The sequence below is a fragment of the Acanthochromis polyacanthus genome, chromosome 13 (assembly GCF_021347895.1).
Source record: "Acanthochromis polyacanthus isolate Apoly-LR-REF ecotype Palm Island chromosome 13, KAUST_Apoly_ChrSc, whole genome shotgun sequence".
Lineage (NCBI taxonomy): Eukaryota > Metazoa > Chordata > Actinopteri > Pomacentridae > Acanthochromis > Acanthochromis polyacanthus.
In genome coordinates, this window is record NC_067125.1 from 22,719,931 (window position 1) to 22,746,890 (window position 26,960).

Consider the following 26,960-nt stretch of genomic DNA (forward strand, 5'->3'; position numbering starts at 1 on the left):
CTCTCAGCCGTCCAAGTAGCCTTTTCACGTATCATCTTCTGCCAGTGCGTGATCTCCCACTCATTCCACACTAACGTGTCTGGGCTGTGTGGGGGGTTATGACAAATCGGGACCCCTTGAGTGACAGCACGCCATGATGCTTTGGTCAACAGTGATCATCACCCCACCAGCCACACCTGTTCTCCAATCCATCGTGGCGCGTTTTTTTTAAGGGTGGGACTGATGACGAATAATGCAGTTGAGCAAAAGTGAAAGGTTCGTTTTGGATGAGGAAGCTAAATTCAGTGACACCCCCAGCCCTATTCCTTGCCCTTCGTTCCCCTCTTAGCTGAAGCACCATTCTGGCTTTTCAGGCAGCTTCCTGTACAGATTCTTTTTTTTTTCGTCATCCCTCCCCTCCTCCCTTCAACACAAAAGGTGGCTGCCCAGGCTCTAGGGGTGTTTTGAAATGTGAAGGGCTTTCAGGAGCTGCCCTGGTACAGGCCTCTGTTAGTTTGACCCAGAGAGGAGCAGTGGAAAATGAAGGACAGGTTTGTGTAATGGTCTCCTCTCCCCCTGCGAAGGTCATGCAGCATTGTTGGCCGGCGGAGGTCTAGAAGACAGGCCTTTGGAGGACCACAAAGCAGAGCTTTGGCAGGACTAATGAAACTCAGAGCTACACGTTAATGATCTAAAAGACTGGACCAAAACACTCAGCGGTCCCTTTCCGCTCGCATTCAGCCTCCTCTTCATCGCTCCTTCTAAATAATGACAAGGCACTCTGCTCCTCTACCTTTATTGTAACCTTTGATGTCCGCCTTGTTTTCTTTGTCTCCGTGCCCCCCTCCCTCCTTTTCATTCCTTTATGTTGCGTGGCTGTCACTCATCTATTAAGGCAACAAATGGAACAAGGAAAACATTCAGAGAGTGTATTGTGGTGTACCCACAGGTTTGCTCTTTATTTCTTTTGAAAGCACTTGAACTTGGAATTTTCCTTGGGTTGCTCATTGAATCAGCAGGATAGACTTTTTTTGTTGTAGCTATTGTCACAGGATTACAAACATGTTTGTTTGATAATCCACATTTCTAAAAGTTCAATCTCTCTATGTAACTGTTTAAATGCGATTGTGTCTTTTCTTATTGTACTAGTGGGTCTCCTTCCTTAAATGACCAAAACATATTGTTTAGCTGACTCTGCTTAGCTTAATGGCATGTAGCCGTGTAGATAGTTTGGATTTCATTTGTCCAGGTGTATTTGTGTCTCCACCTCTGTGTAATAGAGGTTATCATAACTTTGTTATGATTATTGCAGCGTTGATAAATGATGTTCACACTGAGGTCTGTCGTACTGAAGTAGCGCTGTAATTTTTGCTGTCCATATTTGAAAGCTGGGCAAACAAAGCCAAAATTATTATCACAAAGTCTTTGGACAAAGACTTTGAGCATGGATGGTTGATAGAGATGAGAAAATCAAGAGGGGCTGAATCAAAGGAGTGCTGAGTAACTGCTATTAAGCAAACACATTTTTCCCGATTTTTTTTAATGAAAACCTTTTTATGTGGTTAACAGCTCCAGAACAAACCAGTTTTGGAGTTGAGATTGGTTTGGCAAATTACCAGAATGAATTGATGAGGTGAAAAAAATGGCTAAAGAATATTAAATAAATAGATAAATAAACTGTATATTGGCAACCGTTTCTCAACGAAAATCTTGCCTGTCTGCCAGAGATTAACTCTGCCTGACTTCTAAAACAAATAGTACTGCCAGTAAGATGTAGGCTAACTGCATGTTAAGGTAAATAGTGAACTAGCAGCCTCTCTCTGCCTAATGTAGCTGGTTAAGGTCATTAGGCCTTTAAGAAGCCCTTTGACATGCCCTGATTATGTTTGGCTGGAGCTACATGGCCTGTGTGAGATGAGATGTGTTTCTCTGGATCATCTGTCTGTGTGGGTGTGTTTATGTGTTTGCCCATATGTGTGTGCATGTGTGTTGCGCCAGTGTGTAGGGCCTGTTGATTGGCCTTGATTAACAGACTGCCAGGCACTAGAAGCAGAGTCTTTGTAATGTAGCATCTTGAGCTGGTTATTTCCAATCATTCCACAGGAGGCCTTGAACCCATGCTTGTGTGTTTGTGTGTGTGAGGGACTGCATGTGGGAGGTGGTGATTCGCTCAAAAAAAAAAAAAAAAATACAATATTCAGACAAGGCAGAGAGAGGTGCAGCTTTTTCAGCAAGGTCTTCTGGTGGTCTAGTGTGCAGTTTGAAGTGAATGTCAGATGGTGTTTTTCATTTAATTCCACGTGAGTAATGTTGGGAATTTGCATCTGTAAAAAGCACTGAGCTGAAAAAGCACTGAAAAATGAATAATGTATTAAAGGTTGTACCAGCATTCACAATGTGATTCCTAGTGTTCTGCTACTATTACCTGGAATGGCTGTTGACTGACATGTTTTTCTGTCATGTACCGCTCCAAAATCTATGAAAAGACGTTTTCTCTGGCCTTGCTGTTCAGTGAACATCCAGTTCTGTTCACTAGAAACACTTTAAATAATCATGTGTCTCTGTGTTTTGCAGCCAAGCTGAGCTGCCAGGATTCGTACAACAACTTCACCAACAACAACATGGGGAACCCGCGGCTCACTCCACTGCCCAGCCTCACTGTGGTGCTGCCTCTGGCTCAGATCAAACAGCCCATGACCCTGGGGACCATCACCAAACGCACCGGGTAGGTATTACACACACACACACACACATAAACCTTCTCCACAGGAACTGCAGTTTATGAAGCACATATGTTTTACAGCTACAGTATAAAATGATCCCATTGCCTCATTATCACAGAATCCATAACTTAGCACAGGAGTGGCTTTCTTTGTCATCCTGCTTTAAAGTCATAAATAGATTACTGTACACTTAAATGTCTTTATTGCCTTGTATACTGTGTGTATTTAGAAATTAACTGTTTATCGCACACTTTCAGACAATTTTCAGGAGATATACATTGTGTTTGTTAACCCTCTAAACTTCAATCAATCTCTCATTTTACAGCTTCCGTCACAGTTTTTTTGTCACTGTGGGGAAAAAAAAACGCTGAAATCAACATGTGTGCTACAGCATTTTTTTAGTGCTTACCAGTGTTACCAGTTGTACAGCTGTTCCTGGAAAAACAAATATCTGAGTGCCATAGATATTTAACTGCTTACATTTTAATTAGTTTCCATATCATGATATGTGCTCTATGTAAGCACAGTTCAATTCAGCCTAATTGACAAAAGTCACTGATTTCTTGTCTTTCATGGATTCATGATTGTAAGTAGGAACACGGATTTTTTTTAATTTTTTTTTTTTTTTTTTTTGCAGAATCTAGATAGAGCAAAGGATTTATTTTGGTCAAAATTTAAAAAATGACACGTAGAATAATATATGTGTGTGTGTGTGTGTGTGTGTGTGTGTGTGTGTGTACGTACATATATTTCACTCTCCACTTTCACTTTTCACTGAAGTCATTTTCACAATGAACTGCCTTTTATAAAAAAAAACAGCGCAGCTCCAATTCAGCACAGAGTACATAACTGAAACCTTTACAATATTCTGTCTCCAGGGGGGTTGAGTGTAAAAGGATTATTGGCAGCCTCACAAGCTCTACTAAATTTACAGTTTGGCCATTGTCGAGGAAAATTTAAATCACACTGTATTACGTTTTTAACTTCAGTCTGCGATCGGCTGTCTCTTCCCATTAATCACGTTATAAAAACAGTGTATTGTGTCAGCAGTAGCCCTGCGTAGGCCAAAGCCTTTCCTCTCACACATCCAGCTGATGCTCATGGACGTCTTTTGTCTCAGGCCACCATTTTTTTTGCATAGGGTAATGAAGCACAGCGCACGTTCTGTGGGCTATTTAGAAGACAGAAAAAACATCCTGGACTGCAAGAAAATAAATAAAACCCTGCGAACAATTTAAAATGATATTCAAGCTGTATTTAAAGCAGTGTAATCCTGATAGCTTTGAGTATATAAACAAGTGCAGTTGTGAAAGTGAAACAGCTCTGCTCTCATGCACCTCTGTCTTTTTTTGCATCTGGATCTTTGCCACGCATTGAAATTATGTAGTTTTAAGACCATCAACAACTACAGGCCTTTGCTAAGTGCATTTACATACAGTACAGGTGGCTCCGCAAATATGGGCCAATTTTAATATTTTCATTTAAATGTAATTTTCATGCCCTGTTTGAATGGGAAATGCTATAATGATTCAAACAGACGGCGAGGGATTTATTTCCTCGGGATATTTGATAAGTGAGCTTTGAGGATGAAAATAGAGACCTGATCCTGCGGTCAACATAAACAACATCAGGCCATTTTCCAAATCATTAAGATGACCTGCAAAGTTAATTTGCTTTGTAAAAATGATTATTGCATGTGGACGACTGTGGTGTCCTGCACTGGGATGATTATGGTGATGTCCTGGCACTAGTGGTTTGCATTTGGCTTTGCTGTAATATTTAACATCAAATGAGGATGGCTAGATTTAATTCAGGTCCTTAGAAAAATTCAGAGAGGGCTTTTTTATTGTTATGTTTTTTGTTTATTTGTTTTTTAATTTACGAAAGATTATGTTTCCAACTTGGGTCTTCTCTTCTGTCTCTTTTGCTTTAATGTTTCACATTTTTTTCCAATGGTATTTCTTTCTTCATAATTTACTAGAAGCTCATTGCTACTTATCACACATTGCTGCAGTGACTGTATTTGTGTCTTTCTTTGGTACTGTCTTATCTGTGCTGTTCTTCTACTGATTTGCTGTTAAACAGTAATGAGTTCTTAAATCTTTTAATTTATTTATTTATTGCTTATTCTTGTAGTGTCACACCTCCAATGTATTTTTTTGTCACTTAGTTTAGTTTGTGCTGTGAAATAGAAGTATTTTCAGTATGAATGCCAATGTGGTACTTGTATTTTGATACCAAAACAATACATTATTTGATACCCAACTTTGAAAAGTATATAGTAAACAATGGATTCAAATCAAGAACAATATGATCAAAGTTTAATGACTACAGACACGATGTGGCCAGTAGTTGCCTTAGCTTCTTTCTTTGCCTTTCTGTTCGTTGATTTTGGGCTGGCCTGTTTCTGTTCATTCATAACAGAACTGAAACATTACATGTATCAGTAGCTAGAATAATAGCCAGAGAATATTCCCTCAAAAATCCTTGAACATTGTTTAAGACTGTTTTATTCAGTGCATGTAAAAGCCTTTGTTAACTTACAGAAGGGTGAATCACAGCAAATCAGAAACAATTAATGAGAAATAGTCTGTGGATACTGTTGTCAGATCAGATAGAGGGTTCTGGGGTTCTACAGTGCTGGGCTTATTGTGTTTTTGGCAGCAAATTCTAATAATATGTCCAACCCTTTCATATTAGTGAGGCCAGACTGGATATTGAGCATACCTCTCAGGATACAGACTGCAGTGTCCCTTTATCAACCTCCACAATTACCAAGGCAATAACCCATGAACAAAATAAGACTTAAAGGTAGGGCTGAGCAATACTTAAAATAATAATAATAATAATTAATTAAAAAAAACCATATATGTGTGTGTGTGTGTGTGTGTGTGTGTGTGTGTGTGTGTGTGTGTGTGTGTGTGTGTGTGTGTGTGTGTGTATTTTTTTAATGAAGAACACTTAGGTCCATTTATGAAGGTAAATAGATAATATTGTTAATGTTAACAACAATAATAAGGACATCAGAATGATTTCAGATTGATGCAAATTCAATAAAATCAAGTGAAACCACGAGGTGCAAGGAGGGTGCAGGGAGGGTGCAGGGGTAAAACTGCTACACTATGATGAGGTTAAGGTTCTAAGCAGCTGGGCTGGACCGGGTATCACCTGGAGGGCCTCTTGTGATGGCTGCTGCTCTCACCCCGTCCTCAAGTCAATCAGCCGTCACAGCAGGCCGCCTGACATGTCGCTTAGGTGGAGGTGGTGGTAGAAGAACAGTAAAAATGATGTGAAGAAAGAAGATAGAGCTCTGTTATCAGTGGATATGATGGGCTGTTGTGAGACAGGGATAAAACACACTTAGGTTTTTTTCATGCAGCCTTGCTTTGCATTTTCATTGTGGGTTTTCATGGAGGTTTGCATTTAATTGTATGTGAAAAAAATTAGTTTTAGCAGCGTACACTGGCAAATCCGTGCAGTTAGGAACATGCCACATGGTGCAATATTCTGGATCACTGATGTGGTTTAATAGTTTGAGGAACAATAGAGCTCTTTTATCAAAGTATTGACAGCCTTATCCTTAATTAGTTTCACTGTGTGAAAACTGTGCAACTATTTAACATATTTCACTTGAAACACTTCCAGCAGCTGCATTGGCTCTGTAGAATGTTATCAAAACCTGGTAGAATGCCTCAGTAGTCCTTTATCCAACCATTCAGTACAGAGGAGGCGTCAGTAGTAATGCATCAGGACATGGAGCTGTGCAGCCTGCTCCTGCATGCGAACGGCTGCACCAATACACCACACCAACACACACACATGCACACACACAAACACACACGGAGTGAGGCAGCAGGTTTTGCCCCTAGAGTAGGGGGTGATATCATATGCTTTCACGCTATACTTGCACAGGAGTACCCAGGCACCATCTGTCTGTCTGTGCAGCCAGACCCTCTCCCTTTTGTGTGTGTGTGTGTGTGTGTGAGAGAGAGAGAGAGAGAGAGAGAGAGAAGCGTCCGGCAGCTGTATTTACACCTGTATGAGCAGATCCCTGTTGGCAGGACAGCAGAGGAACACACCAGCTGCTTAACCTACATTCCCTACCAAGCTGTCTTTGTGTGCACTGTGCCATAGCACACAAACACACATATACACACATTGATTAAGTCTTTGCCCCTTTGTGTGACCAGACTCACTGCAGGGATGCCTTCATAGACCCTGACACACTTACAGACCACCAATGTGCAAAATAAGCTGCTGTTGGTCTTCAGAGGACTCAAGTTTTTAACATCAAAGAAAAGCTTCACCTTCAAGTTCACACGGAGCCCCCTCCTTTCTCTTCATTTAGATTTTGATGCTTCCCAAAGTGCGGAAATAGCTTTGGATGTGGCTCAGCATCCGCCTGATAACCCCCCTCTAGACAAGGCCAGGGCAGGGAGTCAAGGAACATAGCCAAACTTCTGTTTGTCCTCAGTCTTCTAGAAATCCCGAACAAGGAGAGGTGTGTCATCTCTGACACAGCTTCTTGTTTCCCTTCAGCTAAATTTGGTAAAGGGTTTTACCCAGATGAATTAAATCGGTATAAAATCAAGAGATTCTCTTTTGGTGAAATGTCACAGTCACAGCTTAATCTGTGAACAAGATTAAGAGAGAAATATTCTCAGGCAGCTCTACTTGTCCCTACACTAACCAGCGTTCTGTGAGGATAGATTTAACTTGTCAAAATGCCTGTCAGGGTCAAATTTGGGATTTGCAAGCAAAGTATTGCACACTTATCCCATCTACACAATGTCTGACTTTAACAGAGACAAATGAAAATCCACATGGAAAGATTGTCACACGCAAAACAAAAACACCGCCCTCGACTAAATCCCACTGATGACATTTTCAAGCAAATGCAGACAGAGTGCAGGCAGGGTAGCAAGAAAGCCAACAGCAAAAGAACAAATGAGACCCAGTGACCTGCCGCAGATGTGCCCTCAGATTACTGTAATACGTATGTAAGAGGCAGCCCAGTACTAGAGCCATTGTCTTATCGAGCCAGGGCTAGAAAGAGGCTTTAAGAATGCAATGCCCAGCACCACATGGCAGCAAGGCTAAACCATTTGCACAAATCACCTCACTTCCCTCCCTTTTTAATGGCCCAGGCGGAGCTGCTATTAGGGCCAACGGGTTAAGAGATGAATGTGTGAACGATTATTCTCTGGGAGTGGGGTCGTCGCCCTCACAGGTCGATTGCACTCGCGCGCGTGCTCTCTCTCTCTCTCTCTCTCTCTCTCTCTCTCTCTCTCTCTCTCTCTCTCTCTCTCGCTCTCTCTCTCTCTCTCGCTCTCTCTCTCTCTCTCCTGCCCGTGTTCCTTTCTCTCTGCCTTCCTTCAGTAACTCTCACTCTCTTACAGCCCTTTTACTTCACTGGCCCATATTTAACTCATGTGCCCAAGATACTGGTGACCTGTGCACAACTCTTTTCCACCAAACTTGCTGGATCAGGCGGTGTGTCACATACTCTAACTGGGCCTTCTTTGTCTACACTGAGGGCAAAACTGTTTACTGCCAGCTCAACACGGCGGACCATTTTTGCAGCCTGACTTCATGCCTTTGTTATATTGTAAGCAGTATGCAGTTTTCACATTTTGATTTGTAACACTAAAGGATAGGTCTGGGATTTTTGAAAGTCTGTCTAAAAACAATAATAATCAGAATCAGAATCAGTTTTATTGCCAAGTAGGTTTTTACACTTACAAGGAATTTTCTCTGGTGCTCTTGGTGCAAGTACAGATAAAATAAAATGAAATAGTAAGTAAAGAGATGTAGGAAATATGGATAAAATAGACAAGGTATATACAGTTACTATGCAGTAGTAGTTAATATAGTTAACAGAGCTGATTTGCAGTGGCACGGGCAGTGTTTATCAGCGATGCAGCAGAGTGGAAGAAGCTGTTCTTGTGGCGAGAGGTTTTAGTCCTGACGTAGCTTGGAAAATCCAAACTGAATCTCCATGTAATCTCCTATCTCCATGTTAGGAGATACAGGAGAATCAGTTTGGCATTGGGCGAATTGAATCGCGTTTCCCTCCCGGGAAAGTTTGGTACGACCAATCATAGCACGGGAGGCGGGAGTTAATGCTGCGTCATCTTCCGACGATGAGGAGGCAGTGGATGGCTCATTACTTTCGGCTTCTTGCCATTGTTTGAACAGAGGAAAATCACGTTCCAAACGTGTGAGTAAATTTAAGCAACTTTTACACGTACGCACCGACTTGGTTTGGCTCCGATTTAAAGTTATTCCTAACACCGCTAATCGTTCGGAAGGAGTCTTTTGTTGCGTAGCCTTTTCAAAAATAAGTGTTGTACTTGAGAGTACCCCACGTGTTCGCAGATTTTTGTGACAAAAACGGCAGTAATCATTCACCACAACGCTTTCTCGACTGCATCCGTGTTATGCTGGTTGGTTCTTTCTCGTTCAAGCTGCATTCGTTAGCCCCTCTTTTTTGAAATCGTCTCCTATCATCACAATGCCAGACTGCCTTTATTTGTATTTATATTAATACATAAATAAAGTCAGTCTGGATTTTCCAGGCAAGTCCTGATGGACCGCAGCCTCCTGCCTGAGGGGAGGGGTTCAAAAAGTTTGTGTCCAGGGTGAGAGGGGTCGGCCAAGATCTTGGTTGCACACCTTAAAGTCCTAGAGGTGTACAGATCCTGGAGGGATGGCAGGTTACATCTGATCACCTTCTCAGCAGAGCGGATGATGCGCTCCAGCCTGCTCTTGTCCCGAGCGGCGGCTGCAGGGTACCAGACGTTGATGGAGGAGGAGAGGATGGACTCTATGATGGCTGTGTAGAAGTGCACCATCATAGTCTTTGGCAGGTTGAACTTCTTCAGCTGCCTCAGGAAGTACATCCTCTGCTGTGCCTTTTTGGTTATGGAGGTGATGTTCATCTCCCACTTCAGGTCCTGGGAGATGATGGATCCCAAAAAGCGGAAAGACTCCACGGTGAGCACTATGGAGTCAGAGAGCTTGATGGGAGCTGGGGGGGCTGTGTTCCTTCTGAAGTCCACCACCATCTCCACTGTCTTCTGGGCGTTGAGCTTCAGGTTGTTCCTGCTGCACCAGGTCACCAGGTTGTCTACCTCCAGTCTGTAAGCAGACTCATCCCCATCAGAGATGAGTCCGATGAGGGTGGTGTCATCTGCAAACTTCAGGAGTTTGATGGACTTGTGCCTGGAGGTGCAGCTGTTGGTGTACAGAGAGAACAGCAGTGGGGAAAGTACACAGCCTTGAGGGGAGCCAGTGCTTATGGTCCTGGTCTCGGAGACTAGCTTTCCCAGCTTCACATGCTGCTTCCTGTCAGACAGAAAGTCTGTGATCCATCTGCAGGTGGAGGCAGGCACGCTCAGCTGGAGGAGCTTGTCCTGGAGCAGGGCAGGGATGACTGTATTAAAAGCAGAGCTGAAATCCACAAACAGGATCCTGGCGTAGGTTCCTGCTGAGTCCAGGTGCCGCAGAATGAAGTGGAGAGCCAGGTTGATGGCGTCGTCTACAGACCTTTTGGCTCTGTAGGCGAACTGCAGGGGGTCCAGAAGAGGGTCTGTGATGGCTTTTAAGTGGGGAAGCACAAGGCGCTCAAAAGACTTCATCAGCACAGAGGTCAGAGCGACAGGTCTGTAATCATTAAGTCCAGTGGGTCTTGGCTTCTTCGGGACAGGGATGTTGGTGGAGATCTTGAAACAGGCTGGAATGTGGCATGTCTCCAGTGGTTCATTAAAGATGTCAGTGAAAACTGGAGACAGTTGATCAGCACAGTGTTTCAGGGTGGAGGGGGAGACAGAGTCAGGTCCTGCTGCTTTGCGGGGGTTCTGCCTCTTGAATAGCCTGTTAACGCAATCATATGTACATGAAAATAGCTTTTAGTCACTGTAACTGTTCCCGCTCTATACTGGGCTTGACTTTTTTTTTTCCCCCAGAATGCGACTATGCAGTAGGTGAGTTTGATATAGTTTGGTTTTGACATAGTTCTGACTGCTGAAGCAGTCAGACATAGCTCAATAAAGTCATTATCTTTCAAAGTTACAGTCAGATTAATAAAGACTTCAGTCTTTTTACTTTCATTCAGAGGTGTGACCAACAGAGCTTTATGCTTTGTTGTAGTAGTAGTACTGACTACAAACGCCTGAAAAAATCTTAGAAATTTTATATTTTTTAATATACCAACACATCGTATGGTTTACACCAGTTGTTCATGATAATAAAATGCTAAAGAATCAGCCACATAAATTTTTGTCAGTTGCTCTACTCTACTACAGTGTTTCTCTTTTCCAGTTTTAAGAGAAATGTAACCAGTAAATAAAAGCATGTGTTTCCAAAAGTCTCATTTTTAGGGAACCTCCAGAGTAGTGTTGAAGCTAGGTGTACACTTAGCAAAAGTTAAGCTTTTAAAATGAAAATGTATTAGTGTGGTTTTCGCCTTAGACCACTAAATTTATACTTTATCCACTCCAGGAAATTGCTTGTCCCAGCTGTGTTTAGGTTGAACGTAGAGAAGGTCAGGTGCTGCCAACAATGCTTACAAAACTAAAACTGTGTCTTCTGTTGTCACTATTTGAGTTGTGGTCTATCCTTCACACTTGTGTGTGCAAAGTGAAAGGATGAGAATATCGGATCAATAAATCTGCTTTTCACAATGGCATGTATCAGATGGGGTCATTAGTTAATCGCATTTCACTTTGCAGCCAACATAAAAATGCTACTCATCTGATGCTACTCTTGTAAGCAGTGGGAACATGGGTTATGTTGCAAACATACATTTTCTTCTCGCATTTTACTCCAATTGTCCATTGTGTTCATGGTTCAAAATTTCCACTCTAGATCTTTCTATAGTTCATGGAAAACATTCTCAAGACTGAGAGTCTTTCAGCATTTTGCTACTCCTAATATGTTGCTATCCATTATTATGTCCTTTTCATGTATAGATGTCCATAGTGTATTTAAAAGGATGAATATAAGTGGCTGTTGCTCTCTGACACAGTAGTTGGCACTATGGACCAGTCCACAGCACACAAGGAAGGCTACTGTAGAAGAAGAAAGCAGGAAAAGCTGAGTGACAATAAAAGATTTTTACAGTTTCTGTAAGTCCCAATGTATAGCATGTGTGGAGGATTCTACTTGCCCTATGGTCTATCTTATCTGTTTATTGTTTTGGAAGCAGGCAAATTGTCAAGAAACTCTAATTCTGATTCTGCTTATCAGTTCCTAAACAAATACTACTTACACTAGCAAATGAACAGTGTACCACATATACCAACTGTATGTCTACTGCTGTCCATCTGTAATATTAGTCATGTGAGTTCAATACCAGTGTGTCCTTTTGCATTTGCCTTCAATAGTCAAGAGTCTGGCAAAATTTCCATTACTACCATGCTTGATTATGCAACCATCTTGTAATGATCACTTTGATTTAACAAATGCTGCTGTTAAATGGTTGACAAGGACAGGATTGGACTCTGCTAGCAGCAATGCCACCACCTTCATTAAAAGAATTATGCAGTCAGTGGTCATGGCTGTGTTAACATTACTGGCTACAAATCAGAGTAGCTGCAACATTTAATGTAATTTTTAAGGATTTCCTTAACTTCTTAGACACAGATAGGCAGTGGTAGCCATCGTACTCAAGTCTTTTGCGTAAATAGAAGTACTATTACCACACTATTAAAGGCCTGCATTGACGATGTCACCTAAAGTAAAACCATAATCAGAAAAGTGGACGATGGTATTAATCATATGTCACATTAAAAGCTGGATTGTACTGTTGTAGTAACCTTAATCTACAACTCAAACAACCGGAATCAAGAATTGTTATGAACTTAATCGTTCTGAATTGATAAGCAGAATCAGAAATGATACTCAACTCTAGTTAATAGTGATTTGTTGCTTTTCTCCAACTTTCTTTGCATCAGTTCGACTACCATTATTTCTCATTGCACAGTTAGCCATCAGCAATAAATTCCACCAACAATAAGTTTGAAGCAGCTGGGGGGATGAAGTGGCATCTTGTAAACCCTAAAGCCTACATGGCCTTTGCTACCCTATGGAGATCTCACCCCATCCATCCATCACTCTCCCATTGGTGTTCAACCATTTACCCAGCTTGAGGCCCAGAATGGGGCCTCAGCAGGTTCAATAGGCTCAGTGGTAGAGACCATCCACCCCCCTCTGCAGCTCTTTGATAAGTGGCAGTTTACCAGGGGCCTCCATTACGCCAACCAGCGTGTTCATTTGTCAACTTGCGCTCTAGGAGTAAGACATTCCAGGGCAAATTGTTGCTCCCTGTCTCCCGAAGGAACATTTTTCTACACATCCATGTACCAAGACTAATTGGAAACTGTGCGCTATCTTTAGGAGGGCCCAGGCGGATGCGACGAAAGCGATAAAATAAAGAAGTGCTGCAGAGTGCTTTGGTTGGCTAGGGATTCTGTTTTTCAAGACTGGAGGAGGTTGGCTTGCAGTGACAGAGTTCAGTCTCATCGGACCTTTATTGCTGTAGGGAAAAGGCTTATTTACTGTAAACTGTTTATGGAGCTCTGTCACTATCTCTGGACATGCAGAATAAACACAGGAACACACTCCCACTCCTAATGTCTTGTAAACACTAGAAACACGCACAGACTGACAGACAGAGATACACCCTGAAAAGACACGACACTCTGGATGACTCTTGGACACACACACACACACACACACACACACACACACACACACACACACACACACACACACACACACACACACACACACACACACACACACACACACCAGCTACATACTTGTGAACACAATCACAGTGAATACACATTTGCCCACACCCTTGCTTCCCAACAGGCATGCACATTCACAGGACAATGCACAGTCATAAATACACACTCACACTAAAAAAAGAAGTTGCATGCAAACACACAACTCCTTGTCTCAACAATGCCTGAGTGCTGTTAGTTTTACTGGTGTCCCCAGTTGTTATACAAATTGGATAAACTCTTCATACTCTTTCTCAATCTCAACAATCACAGTAGTTTCCCATAATTTTTCTGTCGTATTTACACGGTTGGATTCAGACCTACATGTTTCTGCACATGTACCCGATTCTTTTCAAGTTAAGGGGAAAAAAATATGACAGATGTCTGAAGAAAAGAAAAGAAAAGAAAAAAACATGCTGCATCTGCCAAATATATGGTATCACACTTTACAGAGCAGCTTGAGCAGATGAATCATCAAGCCATCCCGCAGGTTTTCAAATCCATCTTAGTGCACAGACGTTCTGTTTCCTGCCTCATATGTGTTGTGCACTTAAACAGACACGTCAAAAAGTGTGTAATGTGAAAAGTGTGTTTGTTCAAGTATGCTAGTTTAATAATGGTTTTTCCGTCTATCTCTGTATCCCCCCACCTTCCACTCCCCACCCCCCATCCCCCACCTCCCCTCTCATGAAGACCCTACCTCTTTGGGGCGGGATGTTTTGCCATTAAAACTCCATGGTGAGTTTTGCTTCTCCCGTCCTCGGCTCCCTCGGCAGCATGCAACTGTACACTCGGCTACAGCACACCGCCTTCTTTACCTCTCATTTGTCTCCTGGTATATTTTCAACACGTTCCGCACAGTTTGTGCTCTCATTCCTCAAGGGGAAAAAAATCCCAAAGAGGAGTGTTTCTTATTTCCTCATGTTTTTGACTCTTTTTTTTTTTTTTTTTGGTTGTGTTTTTGCAAACCTTTAAATTTTTTTCTGTCCACGTGTATTTTGAGTTTTTGTAGTCAGTTGATTCAACATGTTGTGTTCAAGCAACTTCAGTGTGTGAGTGTTTTTTGTTGGATTTGATATTTATAGCGCATAATATCTTTTCTTGCCAGATTTTCACATTATAATAAGTGCTTGACCTTTTATAAAAAAAAAAACTAAAAACTAAAAAACACAAAAACTGCATGCTTTAGTTTTGCATCAGGAGACATGGTCCAGAGCTTTAGGGCAACACTATAGAATTTCTGGTCTGGTTGTCGTGTGGTTTTTTTGAGCCACCCTCCAAAAAGTGACATCTCTCTCTTCTTGTATTGTTCTTTCTCTCTGTTTAGACCCTCCATAATGTTTTTCCAAGAATAACGCCTTTGTGTGAAACACATGTTGTTCAGATTTTCTTTTAGCCCCCTTTGGTTACATTTTTCTTTTTCTTTTTTTGTCCGATGTGTGTTTGCACGCAGTAACTGTGATTTGTCGTGTTCCGGTATTTTTGTGAGCAGTGTTTTGTGTGGTTTTATAAATGTGAGTAATGTTCACCCCTGTCCTACAAACAACTGCAGATAATGACGATGTTTACATTTTCACTTCAATTAGGTATACGTATCAATTTAATGTAGGGCCTATTTAAAGTGTAAAGCTTAATTATGCATGTCTCCTGTAAACATTTTTTAAAATTATTTTTATACTTATTGGTTTGATTTTACAGCCCACAATTCTACTGTTCTCACAACCTAGTTTCCAGCAATAAAAGGCTGCCGTTTACAGAAAAGAAAAGAAAAAAACAAAAAAGACACTGCAGTCTGCATGTAGTAAGCATCAAAAGCAGACAGGCAAAGCTGGCAACTCACAGAATGCAGTGAATCATTTAGCAGCTAAGCAAATGGACGTGTTTTCTCTGGAACTGGTGAAACTGGACGGTTGTATTTTTTGCACAAAGGATTGCTGATGTGCTTGATGTTTAATTAACTGTTTTCCAACACATTTACTAACTGCATTGTTATTATAGAACAAAGTAAATAGCAAAAAACAATCTTACAACTGTGCAACAGCATCATGTTTCCTCATGTCAACTGGTCCTTTCATGTTATCATGCTACTTTATGTGTCACCCAGACAATTTCATGTTTTCCATGAAAACTCATACTTTTATTCATGTGGTAACAAAATCGCACAAGGGTTTTCTAATCACCAATGAGCCTTTCAACACCATTAGCTAATACAATGTAGCATTGGAACACAGGAGTGATGGTTGCTGGAAATGTTCCTCTGTACCCCTATGGAGATATTCCATTAAAAATCAGCCGTTTCCAGATAGAAAGGTCATTTACCACATTAACAATGTCTGAACTGTATTTCTGATTCATTTAATGCTATCTTCATTGAAAAAAAATGCTTTTCTTTCAAAAATAAGGACATTTCCAAGTGACCCTTACCTTTTGAACGGTAGTGTGTATAATATAAAATTAACTGCTCGTCACCTATCTGTATTTTTTCTTGTAGTTTAAATAAGTGTGGTTGTGTTCAATGATGGCTGTTTGCACTGTTAGACAGAACAGCCAAGCCACACTTTTAGAGGCAGAACCTAAATAAGGATGTCATCTTACTTCGCTGAAGACAGATTACAAAGCACATTAGTGACAAGCATTTATAAAGGTAGACTCAGATTTTAAAAAATAAGCCGCATTTTCCTTTAATCAGTGCAAAAACAATTAACTCCTCTTTCAAAACCACAGCTTCCACTTAGAAAGGAAAAATGGAAAAATGACACACAGCAGCATGAACGCACGCTGTCAGACTGAATAATAAACTGCAGCAACATAGTAAATTACTCAGATTTGTGTGCTAATATTCAATCAATAGTCAACTTTGACTGTTCATTTTAAAATCAAACTTTATTTTTATTGCCTAGCATTGAAAATCAAATGTTGGAGGGCACAGCATCCTTCTATTCATTTTTTTTCCCTGTAGGAAGCTGAAGCCAAGTCTCTTGTCAACGCTGTCTCGTGAAATCAGATGCTTACAAGCTTTTAAAAGAAGCCCCATTATGACAGAGTCACTTATGGAGAGATGATTGAGTGGCTCAGTGAAGTGAACTTTTCCCTTCCCGGCTCCCTGCTCTCCAGCTCCTCCCTGTTGACTCCATTCACTTTAGAAAATGAATAGCATGTGGTGCCTTCCCCAAGTCTTAGGTTTCGTCTTTTGTTGTGGGCAGTCACTCATACTTTTTAATTGAAACTTTTTTCCTTCTGTCTCCATCCACCTCCTGCTTAATCTAGGCTCTTAGTGATTTCAGAGCGTATACTTTTCAAAGGTACACATCATTAGCATTGGAATCTTGACCCTTACAATAACTGCCTTCCGCTCAAATTTGAGCTAGTTTAACCTATATTGTTTCTCTAGTGTATGCATTGAGATGTGAGCAATGACAATCCATTTGCTATTTTCTCCTCTATTGTTGAGTATGCCTTTTAGGAAGTTAGGCACAAATTTTAGAAGTACAGCCCTCCTGTATTTCCTTTTCTCAGAAAAATAAATACAATCATGTCTTGAACTTCCATTTCATTTTCAAGTATGTCTTTGAAACCACTTTCCCACCAACATATTTTATGCAATTTGAACAATTCAACTCCAAAGGTTGTTAATTAAATTCACATGCCAAGTATGACACAGTGGGGAAGTATATGCAATAGGAGCAGGTAAATTAAAAAAAAAAAAGTCCTAGTTTCTCCTTGAACATTTAATGCCCATTCTCCAATGTTCACCGAGTTTCCCCAGTGGTTGTCATTAGTGCTGTGTGTTCAACAGAGCCTCAAGGCTGCCTCTTTTCCAAGGGCTGCTGGAAAATAATAAACGTGACGTTGAAGGATGTGTCCTCCACATGACTGCCCTCTCTCTTTCCCTCTTTCTGTCTTTCTTTTCTTTCATGGTTGTAGTCTTAATACCAACTCTTTTTCTGATAAGATTTAACCATATGGTCCAGAATTAGTCTAACGAAAGCTTTCCAGCACTTTATCGCCGGATGGCCAGCTCAAGCGAGCACTATCATATTTGTTCTATTGCGAGGGACCTGAAAACAAATGGAAGCTGCCACTGGACTTCCAACCCCCCTTGGAGGCGCCTCACGTTAGCCCCGGACATAGTAATGCGAAGGGACTTTGATGGTTGATGTCGCAGATTGAATTATGCCCTTGAGGAAAAGCTATTAGCTCAGTCAAGAGTCCTCATTTGTTAAATTAAAAGTGGAAATGACATGTGAGTAGTCTTTTCAGTGAATTAAAGTTGCAAAGAAAATGGATTCCATTCCCTGCTAAAAGGCAATAGTACAAAAGAAAATCTTTTGGAGGGGAGTAAGAAATACAAGAGGTTTGCCGTTTGTTTAGTGACATCCATCTCCTCCTGCTTCTGATTCCCTCTTTGTATATTTATGTATCACAATTTATTGATATTGGGTTTCATTTTTTGTAACTTGGTGCCATTTGTTACTCCCCTCCCAACGGTCCACTACAAAAACTGGTTGCAGGCCATATGGGGAGTGGAGTTAGACCCTGGAGCAGTGCCTCCCTGTCACCAGGGCAGGAACCTCAACACTTTTAAGCCATTTCAAGTGAGTTTGAGAGGAAAAAGACAATTTAAAATGTACAGATGAATAAACTCTAGTGGTCACTGTACCCAGAAGAGGCAAGATTGAGCTTTGATCTTTGGTCCTGTTGGCAAGCTCAGTGCTAGCTGAGGCCTCTTCAAAGAAGCCCAAACTCAGCTCATCAGCTATGCGACCACACCAAGGAACCAGTGTTGTAGCTTGTTATAGCAAATGTACAAATATGCACATTTGTGTGTGTAACCGTCTTTGTGTATGTGCAGTTTACATGATTGCAACTTGGTCAGGCCTTCCCAAATAGTTTCAGATAATATTCTCTTTAATCATTTTTAAGTCTTGTACTCAATTGTTATTCTCCTTTTGTTAAGACCCATCACTTTTGAGTTGTATTTCTCCCTAATTTATATTTTAGCTATTTGTATCCACAGTTACTATGAAGACTGCAAAGTTAGAATATCTTCAAATACACAGCAAGTCACTGTGTGGTATAGTCCTCATCCTCGAACTCTCACCCTTAAAAACCAACATGAGCTTGCACTCAAATAGGATTTGTGTGTCCTGAGTTATAGAAACCAGTGAACCACAGGGCCTTTGAGGATTTAACATATTTTCCAGCAATGGTAGAGATGGAATAGCAGGGTTTTTGGCAATTAAACACCTCACCAAAGAAGAACTTTGACTTTGCAGAACTCCCACACAGTCAAAATCTGGAATATCTGTTCCTTTTCTTGAGCAGTGAACAGAAATTATGTGGTGTCTTATAACCAACAGATCCCCGGTTTCCCCTATTCTAATACCATTTAACATGCTTATAGTCATTTTCACGTTAATGGATCACAGTAGAATTCTTAAAAGTTTGAAGACTAGACTGACTGTCCTGTACATGTTTTATGGATGTTTTCATTTCTAGTAAGTTTTTTGTATTTTCTTTTTAAGTTGACTTACACAGGTCTTGGAATGTTAGATTGAAAGGCAGAAAAACAGGGACATGCTTATGGAAAAAAATGCACTCGTGATACCAGCCCCTCACTGCTCGTGGATCGCTAACTGCACCTCTTTGTCAAATGCTTTGTCTTCTGGATGCACTGACGACAAATAGGCCTGAGGAAGAGCTTGGGGGAGAAGACAAGGGCAACCTGGAGTTAGCCAATGCAATATCCTGAGTGTGACTTTATCTCCGTCTCCATCTTCCTTTCAGAGACGGGGCTTACTGTGGATATTTGGTTATTCAGTCTTCTCCCCTTGACCCAGCACTAATAAATACAAGCTACAAACTTGTATAGAGGCCTTTCTTATGACTACCTTCACCACTTCCTTTTTCCTGATCCCTCTTTCACACAGCGTTGACTAAACAAAGACATCAACATCTCCTTGCATCCAGGGAGTAATTTATGAGGTGCTGACAGTCTGAAGGGAGGTAACAGAAGTAGAGTTTTACTAGCAACAAGTCTCTCAGCAGCTAGTACTGCGAAAGTTAGTTGAGTGGACATGCTGTCAGCCTCTTCAAAGCACCACCATTGAACGGTAGTGTTTACTACATTGTATTGCATGGTTTGTTAAGTTTTATTTTTTGCTTAGTGGCAATCTACTTCACCACAAAGGTGAACATATTTGGTTTTTGCCCAAGCATGTGCCTCTTATATTAAACTGCTAGCAGTAAGAGTTTAGAACAGACAGATAATCATGTGTGTGTTTGCTGGATTTTGCTTTCCACTTTACAAAAAATAATAAATGGGTCCTGAGTTGAGATTATTTCATTGGAACATGAATTTCAAAGTCAAAGATGAGCTTGTTGGCAAAAAAATTAGCAATAAGTTGAACCTCCACCAATGCACAATGAAAGTGGATGTATGGTTTGTAATTACAGAAACACACAGATATTCAGCTGCAAAGACTGAACCTAAGCAATCTGCTTTCTGTCGCTCATTGGACATATTTTAATTTTTCATAGCCATCTATTCTCACAAGGTAAATAGTGACTCAGGCCAGCTGAGCAAGCTACACACACCAAGCAGCTTTAGAAATAGAGCTACAGTTGTAACTCTCATTGCCTGCAGGTGGCATGAGTGCCAGCATTGCAGAACTATTGCTGTCCTTACCTATGTCACAGGATGGCTTTACACTTCTTCAAAGCCCTGCTCTCAGGTGCTTTGCATTGGTGCCATCATGTTACCCTGTTGTTAATTGAGTTTTGTACTTGGAACTCTCTCTCTCCTTTTGAGTCCGCCATAGGGGCTGTTTCTGCTCATGCCAACCATCCATTTCTGTTTATATTTGTTCCAAGTAAGGTAAAAATATGAAACAACTGCACAAAATTCTGCAACAGAAAACTGAGTTGACATTACATTACAGTATTTTTTAAAAACTTGCAGTACACATTTGTTGATTGTTTGAAAGCCATGTCTTTTGTTTTAACAGTTGAATGTAGACAGGAGTGAATGTGTTGCTTTTATACCAGTGTGGTTTCCAAAGGTTAAGGTTAAGCACCCATCTGGGAGTGTATGACACTACCATAGATCGTCAAGGTCTGAGCCCACCTCTTTGCTGATCCACTGTGACCACATTTTACTGTCCAGGTTGGTTAGAAGGCTGGACAATAATACGAGATCTTGCTACTGTTCTCTGATTGTTACCATATGGGGAGCGCTATTGCAGCTGAGAACCCTTTCTATATCCCGACATGCTGAATAATCCAGTAACTTGCAATAAATTCTCTCTTGTGGCCAGTACAAAATGAGACAACCAGGGAGGCAGCTTGAACACTGCTTTTATGAGGTGCAGATTAAATGATAACTGTTGTTTTTTACAGGTGTATTAATTCAAATATCTTTTAGATCATGTATATCTAATGTCATTTAATGCCATGCGTCCCTACCCTATGAAAGAGCAGATGTGTCATTGAAAAAGCATACATGACATGCAGTTTCCTCAAAGCATTTTCACATAGAATTGTAGCTATTCGTAGATGAATTTCACCACTGGACATGAGCTGGAGATCAATGGAAAAGCCTTTAAGCACTTCCACTGGTTTGGCTGGCCAGCCTGTCCACACAAGGGAAGGTAAAGTTTTTGCTGTTTTTGGTTGCAATCTTATAGGACTTATTGTTTAAATATACTGAAGTCCATTTTTGGGTGTACCTATAGCATAAGTGTGCATTTAGTTTTTTTTTGTTTTTTTTTAATTTATTTAATTTTTTTTAGTGATGGCATACCCACTGTGCCAACAAAGTGGATACTCCGTACAGTGTACAGCAAAGAGGAGTATACCACTTATACGCCAATTTACTCAAAATTGTAACTCAACGGTAAGAGCCTTTCCTTAAGAGTAGAGTATTTGCTCTCATGTCAAACTAAAAACTAAAAGTTTAGATTTATTATTTTCTATTACAAATGCAATAGGAACTTAATGCAACAAAATGTCAGTACAACTTTATTACTGAGATTCAAATCTTTCATTTTTTCAGTCCCTTATTTGTCCATCTTAACCATTGACAGTCTGAGTTATCTGCAGCTTGGAGAATCCCAATTTCTGGAGAGATGTTCTTCCATTCTTTAGATTTAGGGCTGTATTGCTTGACCTTTCTCTGTATATTCCCCAAAGGTGTTCTATTGCATTTAAGTCAGGTGGCATGCTTGGCCAGGTCATAGTTTTTTCATTTGTTCCTATTCTTTGGGAACTCTTGTGTCCTTTTAGCAGTGTGCTTTGGATGATGTTCAGACTGGATTGTGAGTCTTCTACCAAACCTCTGCAGATTGAGAGTCAGATTGTCAAACAGTACATTGGTGTACCCACAAGCATTCATGGTTGCACTGTTCATCTGTCACGCTCCTAACATCTTTTACACTCAGGCTGCCCTTTTTCATCACACTCTCACCTCCATGCTTCACTATGGGTACCATGCATTCCCTGTGGTAGTTCGAGCCAGGTTCATGCCAAACATGCTGGATGATATTTGAGCTGAGCAAAATTTGTCTCGGTGTTTGACTGATATTTAGTTGGCCAGTTTGTCATGTTGAAGTCTCACAATCCAGATTTTTAGTTTCTCTGACAGTTGTTTTCCATGTTGAGGCATGATGCAGACATGCAGACAGCCCATAGGTCCAAACCTGAGAATGTTCTTCTATTCACAGATATTTTCTTACCATGTTTATGCATATAAACTGCTTGCAACAGGTGTACTCACTTTTGTTGAAGATTTTCTACTTCCAGTCTGCGTTTTCAATATATCTTCCTAAAGTATTAGTTTTTGATTGTCCATAAGAAGAAACACTGTGCTTGTCATTTTAGAAGTAATGCAGTTATTGTGAGGTGAGGCCATTTGAAATCATTTGATTCAGTGATACATCTTAATATACTGTGTATACATACATATTACTGCCATTATCAGACTGGACGCTGATCTACAATCATGGCCTAATTGTGTATTGATTTGAACATTTTTAAGGCATTTGTTTTGTGTTTGTTTCCTGAATATTTATCACAAAAGCTTTTTTGTCAGAGCAAAGTTTATTTTCCAGCTTTTATCTTTTACCAAGCAGCATTTCAGCTTACCCTCCCTAAGCTCCTTGCATGCAGCACACTTTTATAGTTTGTGTTTGTCATTCATGTGATGGTGCTGTGTAACTTTCATATACTTGTGTACAGTGTGTCAGATTGTTTTGAGTAGAACTGTTAAAAGTCACTACTTCTTCGAAATCAAAGACACAAATGCTGCGATTCTGATTGATTTTCTTCATGGAGCAAACGTAAATATTGGTGATATACATTTGATTTAACCTCAGTAAATCAGCAGATGAATTTAATTTCTACTTAGATCACTGATGAGTTTGTGCTTATTTGTCAGTTGGGATTGAAGATTCTTGGATTTCCTTACAGCACATGCTCCTCTTATACAAAGAGAGCTTACAAAGTAATGTGATATGTGCTGTAGAGTTGAAAGACAAATGTTTAGTTTATTCGGTCACTAAGGAGGGGTATGAATTTTTTTTGGGGGGATGTGGTCTTAGTTTTGACAAACTGGCAATTTACCAAAAGCTTGGATTCAGCAGCTTTCCTGTCCATAGCCTCATTTGGTTACAGAACTAAATGCATTCAGAAACGATTTAAGTATGATGTGTGAGACACTACAAGGTGCACTATATCGGCCACAGATGCTGCAGTATGGTTTGCAATTGTCTCAACTTTGTCTTTTTTTCACCCCTAAAGCAAAGCCAAGCCACCTCCTCAGATCTCGCCAAGCAAATCCAGTGGAGGAGAATTCTGCGTGGCCACCATCTTTGCCTCATCTCGCTCCTGGTTCATCACTAACCCCAACATGAAACGAGAGAAAGGTTAGACTGGACCATGTTCACTGGTGCTCTTTGTTTTTTTCTTGTGTCAATATCCACGCCAACAACAGTCTTCCCAAAAAATACTGCCCATGTGACGAATACATCTTATGGACTGGAATAATGAACTGATGTTGACGAGTGTTTTACCCCTTTTAAGTTTCCTATTGTTTCTAAGAATGCACTTTTAATCTTTATTTTAAGAAATTTTTTTTTTTAATCACTGCCTTCTTTCTCATCCTCCCTACAGATCAGTCCAGGCAGTCAGTTGTCGACTCACTGTACATCATTAGTTGCTACGGTAACTTGGTGGAGCATGTCCTTGAGCCTCGACCAATAAGCACTGCTCAAAAGATTAGTGACGATACACCTTTAGAACTGAACACCTGTCCAAGGGCCTGCTGGACTCTGGCCAGGTAACACTATGTTGATCATGTTATCCTACGAAAAGTGTCTTTAATATCGTCAGTCCTATGAAAGGTTTTTTTTTTTGGTTGAAAAGGACTCCACAGTGGAATGAGCTGCAGCCGCCCTTCAACTCCAATCATCCTCTTGTGTTGGCCTCAGACCTGGTGCAATACTATCAGTATCTCCTGGCAGGTAAGTGTCAAACACAGCACTCTTTTTGTGTTCATTCATTTGCATAAACCAGCTTATTCACAGAATCCATTTGTGTTCATGTAGAATGCAGATCCACACTTTCGGAAAGGCTCTAGGAAAGCGTGTTTCAGGTGTATGCTCATTATGATCTAAATAAGGGTGGAAAGGATACAAGCAGAGAGTAAATGGGGACAGTTTTTGTACTCATGCAGTTCTAAATTGGTTTGGATACATCTTTATGCTATATTAGACTCTTTAAACAATCTCTCTACACTGCATAAACTGCAACTGTTCTGGAGTCTATTTTTCTTGTTTTTGTGACAGAAATATGATCAGAGTTGAAGAAAAATACAGACACATGTTCAACTCTGTGGTAAAATCAAAAAAGAAGGCAATGAACGCAACTGCTTAATTAGAGATGGAGACAGTGAAAACAACATAGAAACACAAAGATGACACCAGATTTATTGTCACATTTTTCCTCAACAAAAATGTTTACCATTACAGATACAAATTCTGCATGCAGTAAAATCCGTCATGTCCATAACCCTAACCCTATCCCTCACTGATTTAAACAGCTTTTATTGAACATTAATCCAAATCATTGCAATTGTCCTTATTTGCAAAAATATTCATTTGCTGTGAAATGTAGAAATAAATTGTCTTAAATATATTGTCTGGACTTCATGTTCCTTGTGCATTCCTGCCATATATCATAAAATATGGGTCCCTGTATGTTTTGCTTGCCAGGCTCACAATCATGTATGTTTTCTGTATGCATCATTAGTCAGGGGGTGACCCCTATTCCCTGCTGATTTTCAATGTTGCCTGTGTTGAAACCAGGTCGTCAGCCTCTTTTTGGTGCCACATGCTGAGAACAGCCTTTCTTGTCCGCATCTATAACATCTCCTTTCTCAGAGGCTTAGAAAAAAGACATTTCTGTCATTTTTACCACTTCACTCCCTCTTTGCCCTGTAAGAAATATCAGTTTGTTTGTTCTGTGCTGCACCTTGAAACAATCCTTTGGCGGCCACACTCCACACCCGCTTCAGGACATGCCAGCACAATGCTATAAGATGCCACACTCAGACCAATTAGCTGACACCCTAAACTCCCTCTAATTCAATAACAAGTACAGAGCAGTGAGCACTTTAGGTTGCCATCTGAAAGGCCATTTCGCTGAAGCACAGAGTGCACACGGATGGCCACACACGGAATCAATCCACCCCTGTGGAATAGGCTGGCGTTTTGAGCTCACTCCATAATTATAAACATACAAAATCTGTAATTAGCTCTTGTGGGTGCTCCAGGGCAAGTGGTAGCTGTGTTTACTATAATCTCTCTACTCGTCTCCATTGACTTCTACAGTGCTCCAGGTCTAACTGGTAGGATATTTTCTCAAATTAGTGCTAATGGTCTCTCCTAGTGTCAGAGCGATGAGAATGCGTTGAAGTGACGGGCTCGGGCGTCAGCTTATTCCACCATTCTCTGCCAGCATGGGCAGTGGAACTGGCTGCATAATGAGAGAGATTCATTGCATTAACATTTGCATCCAATTAACAATAGCCAGATAAAAACGCTGTGGATCTCTTTTCCCTTATCCAACCAAGTGCGAACCGATGTGAGGTCAAGACACTATAAACATAATTGTTCAGTCCTCTACCCACTTCTTGTGCTCCTGCCATTTCCCCTCCAGGCCATCATCCTATACACCACCACCGACTGAGCTGCTCTTGCAGTGCCACCATTCCATTTCTGTGCTTTGCACCGGAGCAGAGACTCTCAACATCCTGTTTCTCAGCATGTAGCCCCCTGCCAGCCTTCTCCTCTGCCTTTTCCTCCAGGGCTTGGCAGCACAGCGGAGAAGTGATCCAGGAGAAAGAGTCAGTTTGACCTTAGGATGAATTTCAGCACAACCGTAAGCCCCTTGTCCAGGCGCCTGTGCTATCCATAAAGATCAGGGCACTAAGAGGAAACTGAATAGACAGAGTTCTTACTTTCACAACAAATTCTGCTATTTAGGTCTAATTTACATTGCGGATAGAACCATCCCTGAAGAGAAACATAGTGAAAGACTGAAAAAAATTAGAGTGCTTAAATAAAAAAAAACCAGATGCTACTGTTAGAGAAGAAACCGAAGTACTGGAAGAGTCAAACAATGAGGGCAAGAAGTCTATTAATATCCCCTACAGCTAATTGTCTTACAGACAGACCATGTCTCTAGGAAGGTGGTGCAAGGCGAAGAGGTGGCAGTACTTGACTGACAGGCTATGGTCTCCGGTCTCGTGGCTCTATATTGGATGACCCAGGCTGATTAAAAATGCAGTATGCAGGGAAAGGAATAGGAAGGGGAGAGGAAGGGCCGGGGTCAGGCCAGACCGGAGCCTCCAGGACGGGATGATAAAAGGCAGCGGTGGCGCCACTTCATGGTCACTATCTCCACCTGTCCATCTGTAGCAGCTACTGGCAGCACTCAGCCCTGCCGAGGATGGCAACGCACAGCATAGCCTTGGAGAGATAAGGAAGAGAGAGACACACATTATACAGTATACTCACAAATAGAGGAGATGCTGTAGTTCGATCTGGCTTAAGAAAAGCAATCTTGAGCCAAGTTTTTGTGTTTGGGGAATCCTCAATCTGTAGCAAAGGTGGAAGCATAGGATTTCTGACTGCATCCCCAGAAGTATGTGTGAATGGGCTCTTTTTGTCTTGGGCCAGAGGTGTTAAAGGTGTACGGAACAGTTTGCACACCCTCATCACCTGCAATCACTTCAGACTTTTTATCTCCAGTGACTTTTTTCCATGGATTATTTTTGGGGGGTGATATTTATCAAGCTGTCAGCAGGATGTTTTCCAACACCTCTCACTCTCACCACAAAGTTGCTGTGAAGCAAACAAACCAGTGAATAATTTACCACCTAGATTTCTGGCTGGCTCCTTTGAGCCTGGCG

General features: G+C 41.0%; 1 protein-coding gene across 3 annotated transcripts in view; it reads left to right on the forward strand.

The window, feature by feature from the left end:
* bcas3 (BCAS3 microtubule associated cell migration factor) overlaps window positions 1-26,960 on the forward strand; it is a 418,130-nt gene that overhangs the window by 116,187 nt on the left and 274,983 nt on the right. For 2 of the 3 annotated variants that reach the window (XM_022195624.2, XM_022195626.2), the window contains exons 16-20: window positions 2,554-2,704; window positions 14,186-14,230; window positions 23,288-23,412; window positions 23,660-23,825; window positions 23,912-24,009. In XM_022195624.2, coding sequence (XP_022051316.1) covers window positions 2,554-2,704; window positions 14,186-14,230; window positions 23,288-23,412; window positions 23,660-23,825; window positions 23,912-24,009 — 585 coding nt within the window. The remainder of the gene's footprint in view (window positions 1-2,553; window positions 2,705-14,185; window positions 14,231-23,287; window positions 23,413-23,659; window positions 23,826-23,911; window positions 24,010-26,960) is intronic. The other variant, XM_022195625.2, reaches the window with a different exon arrangement.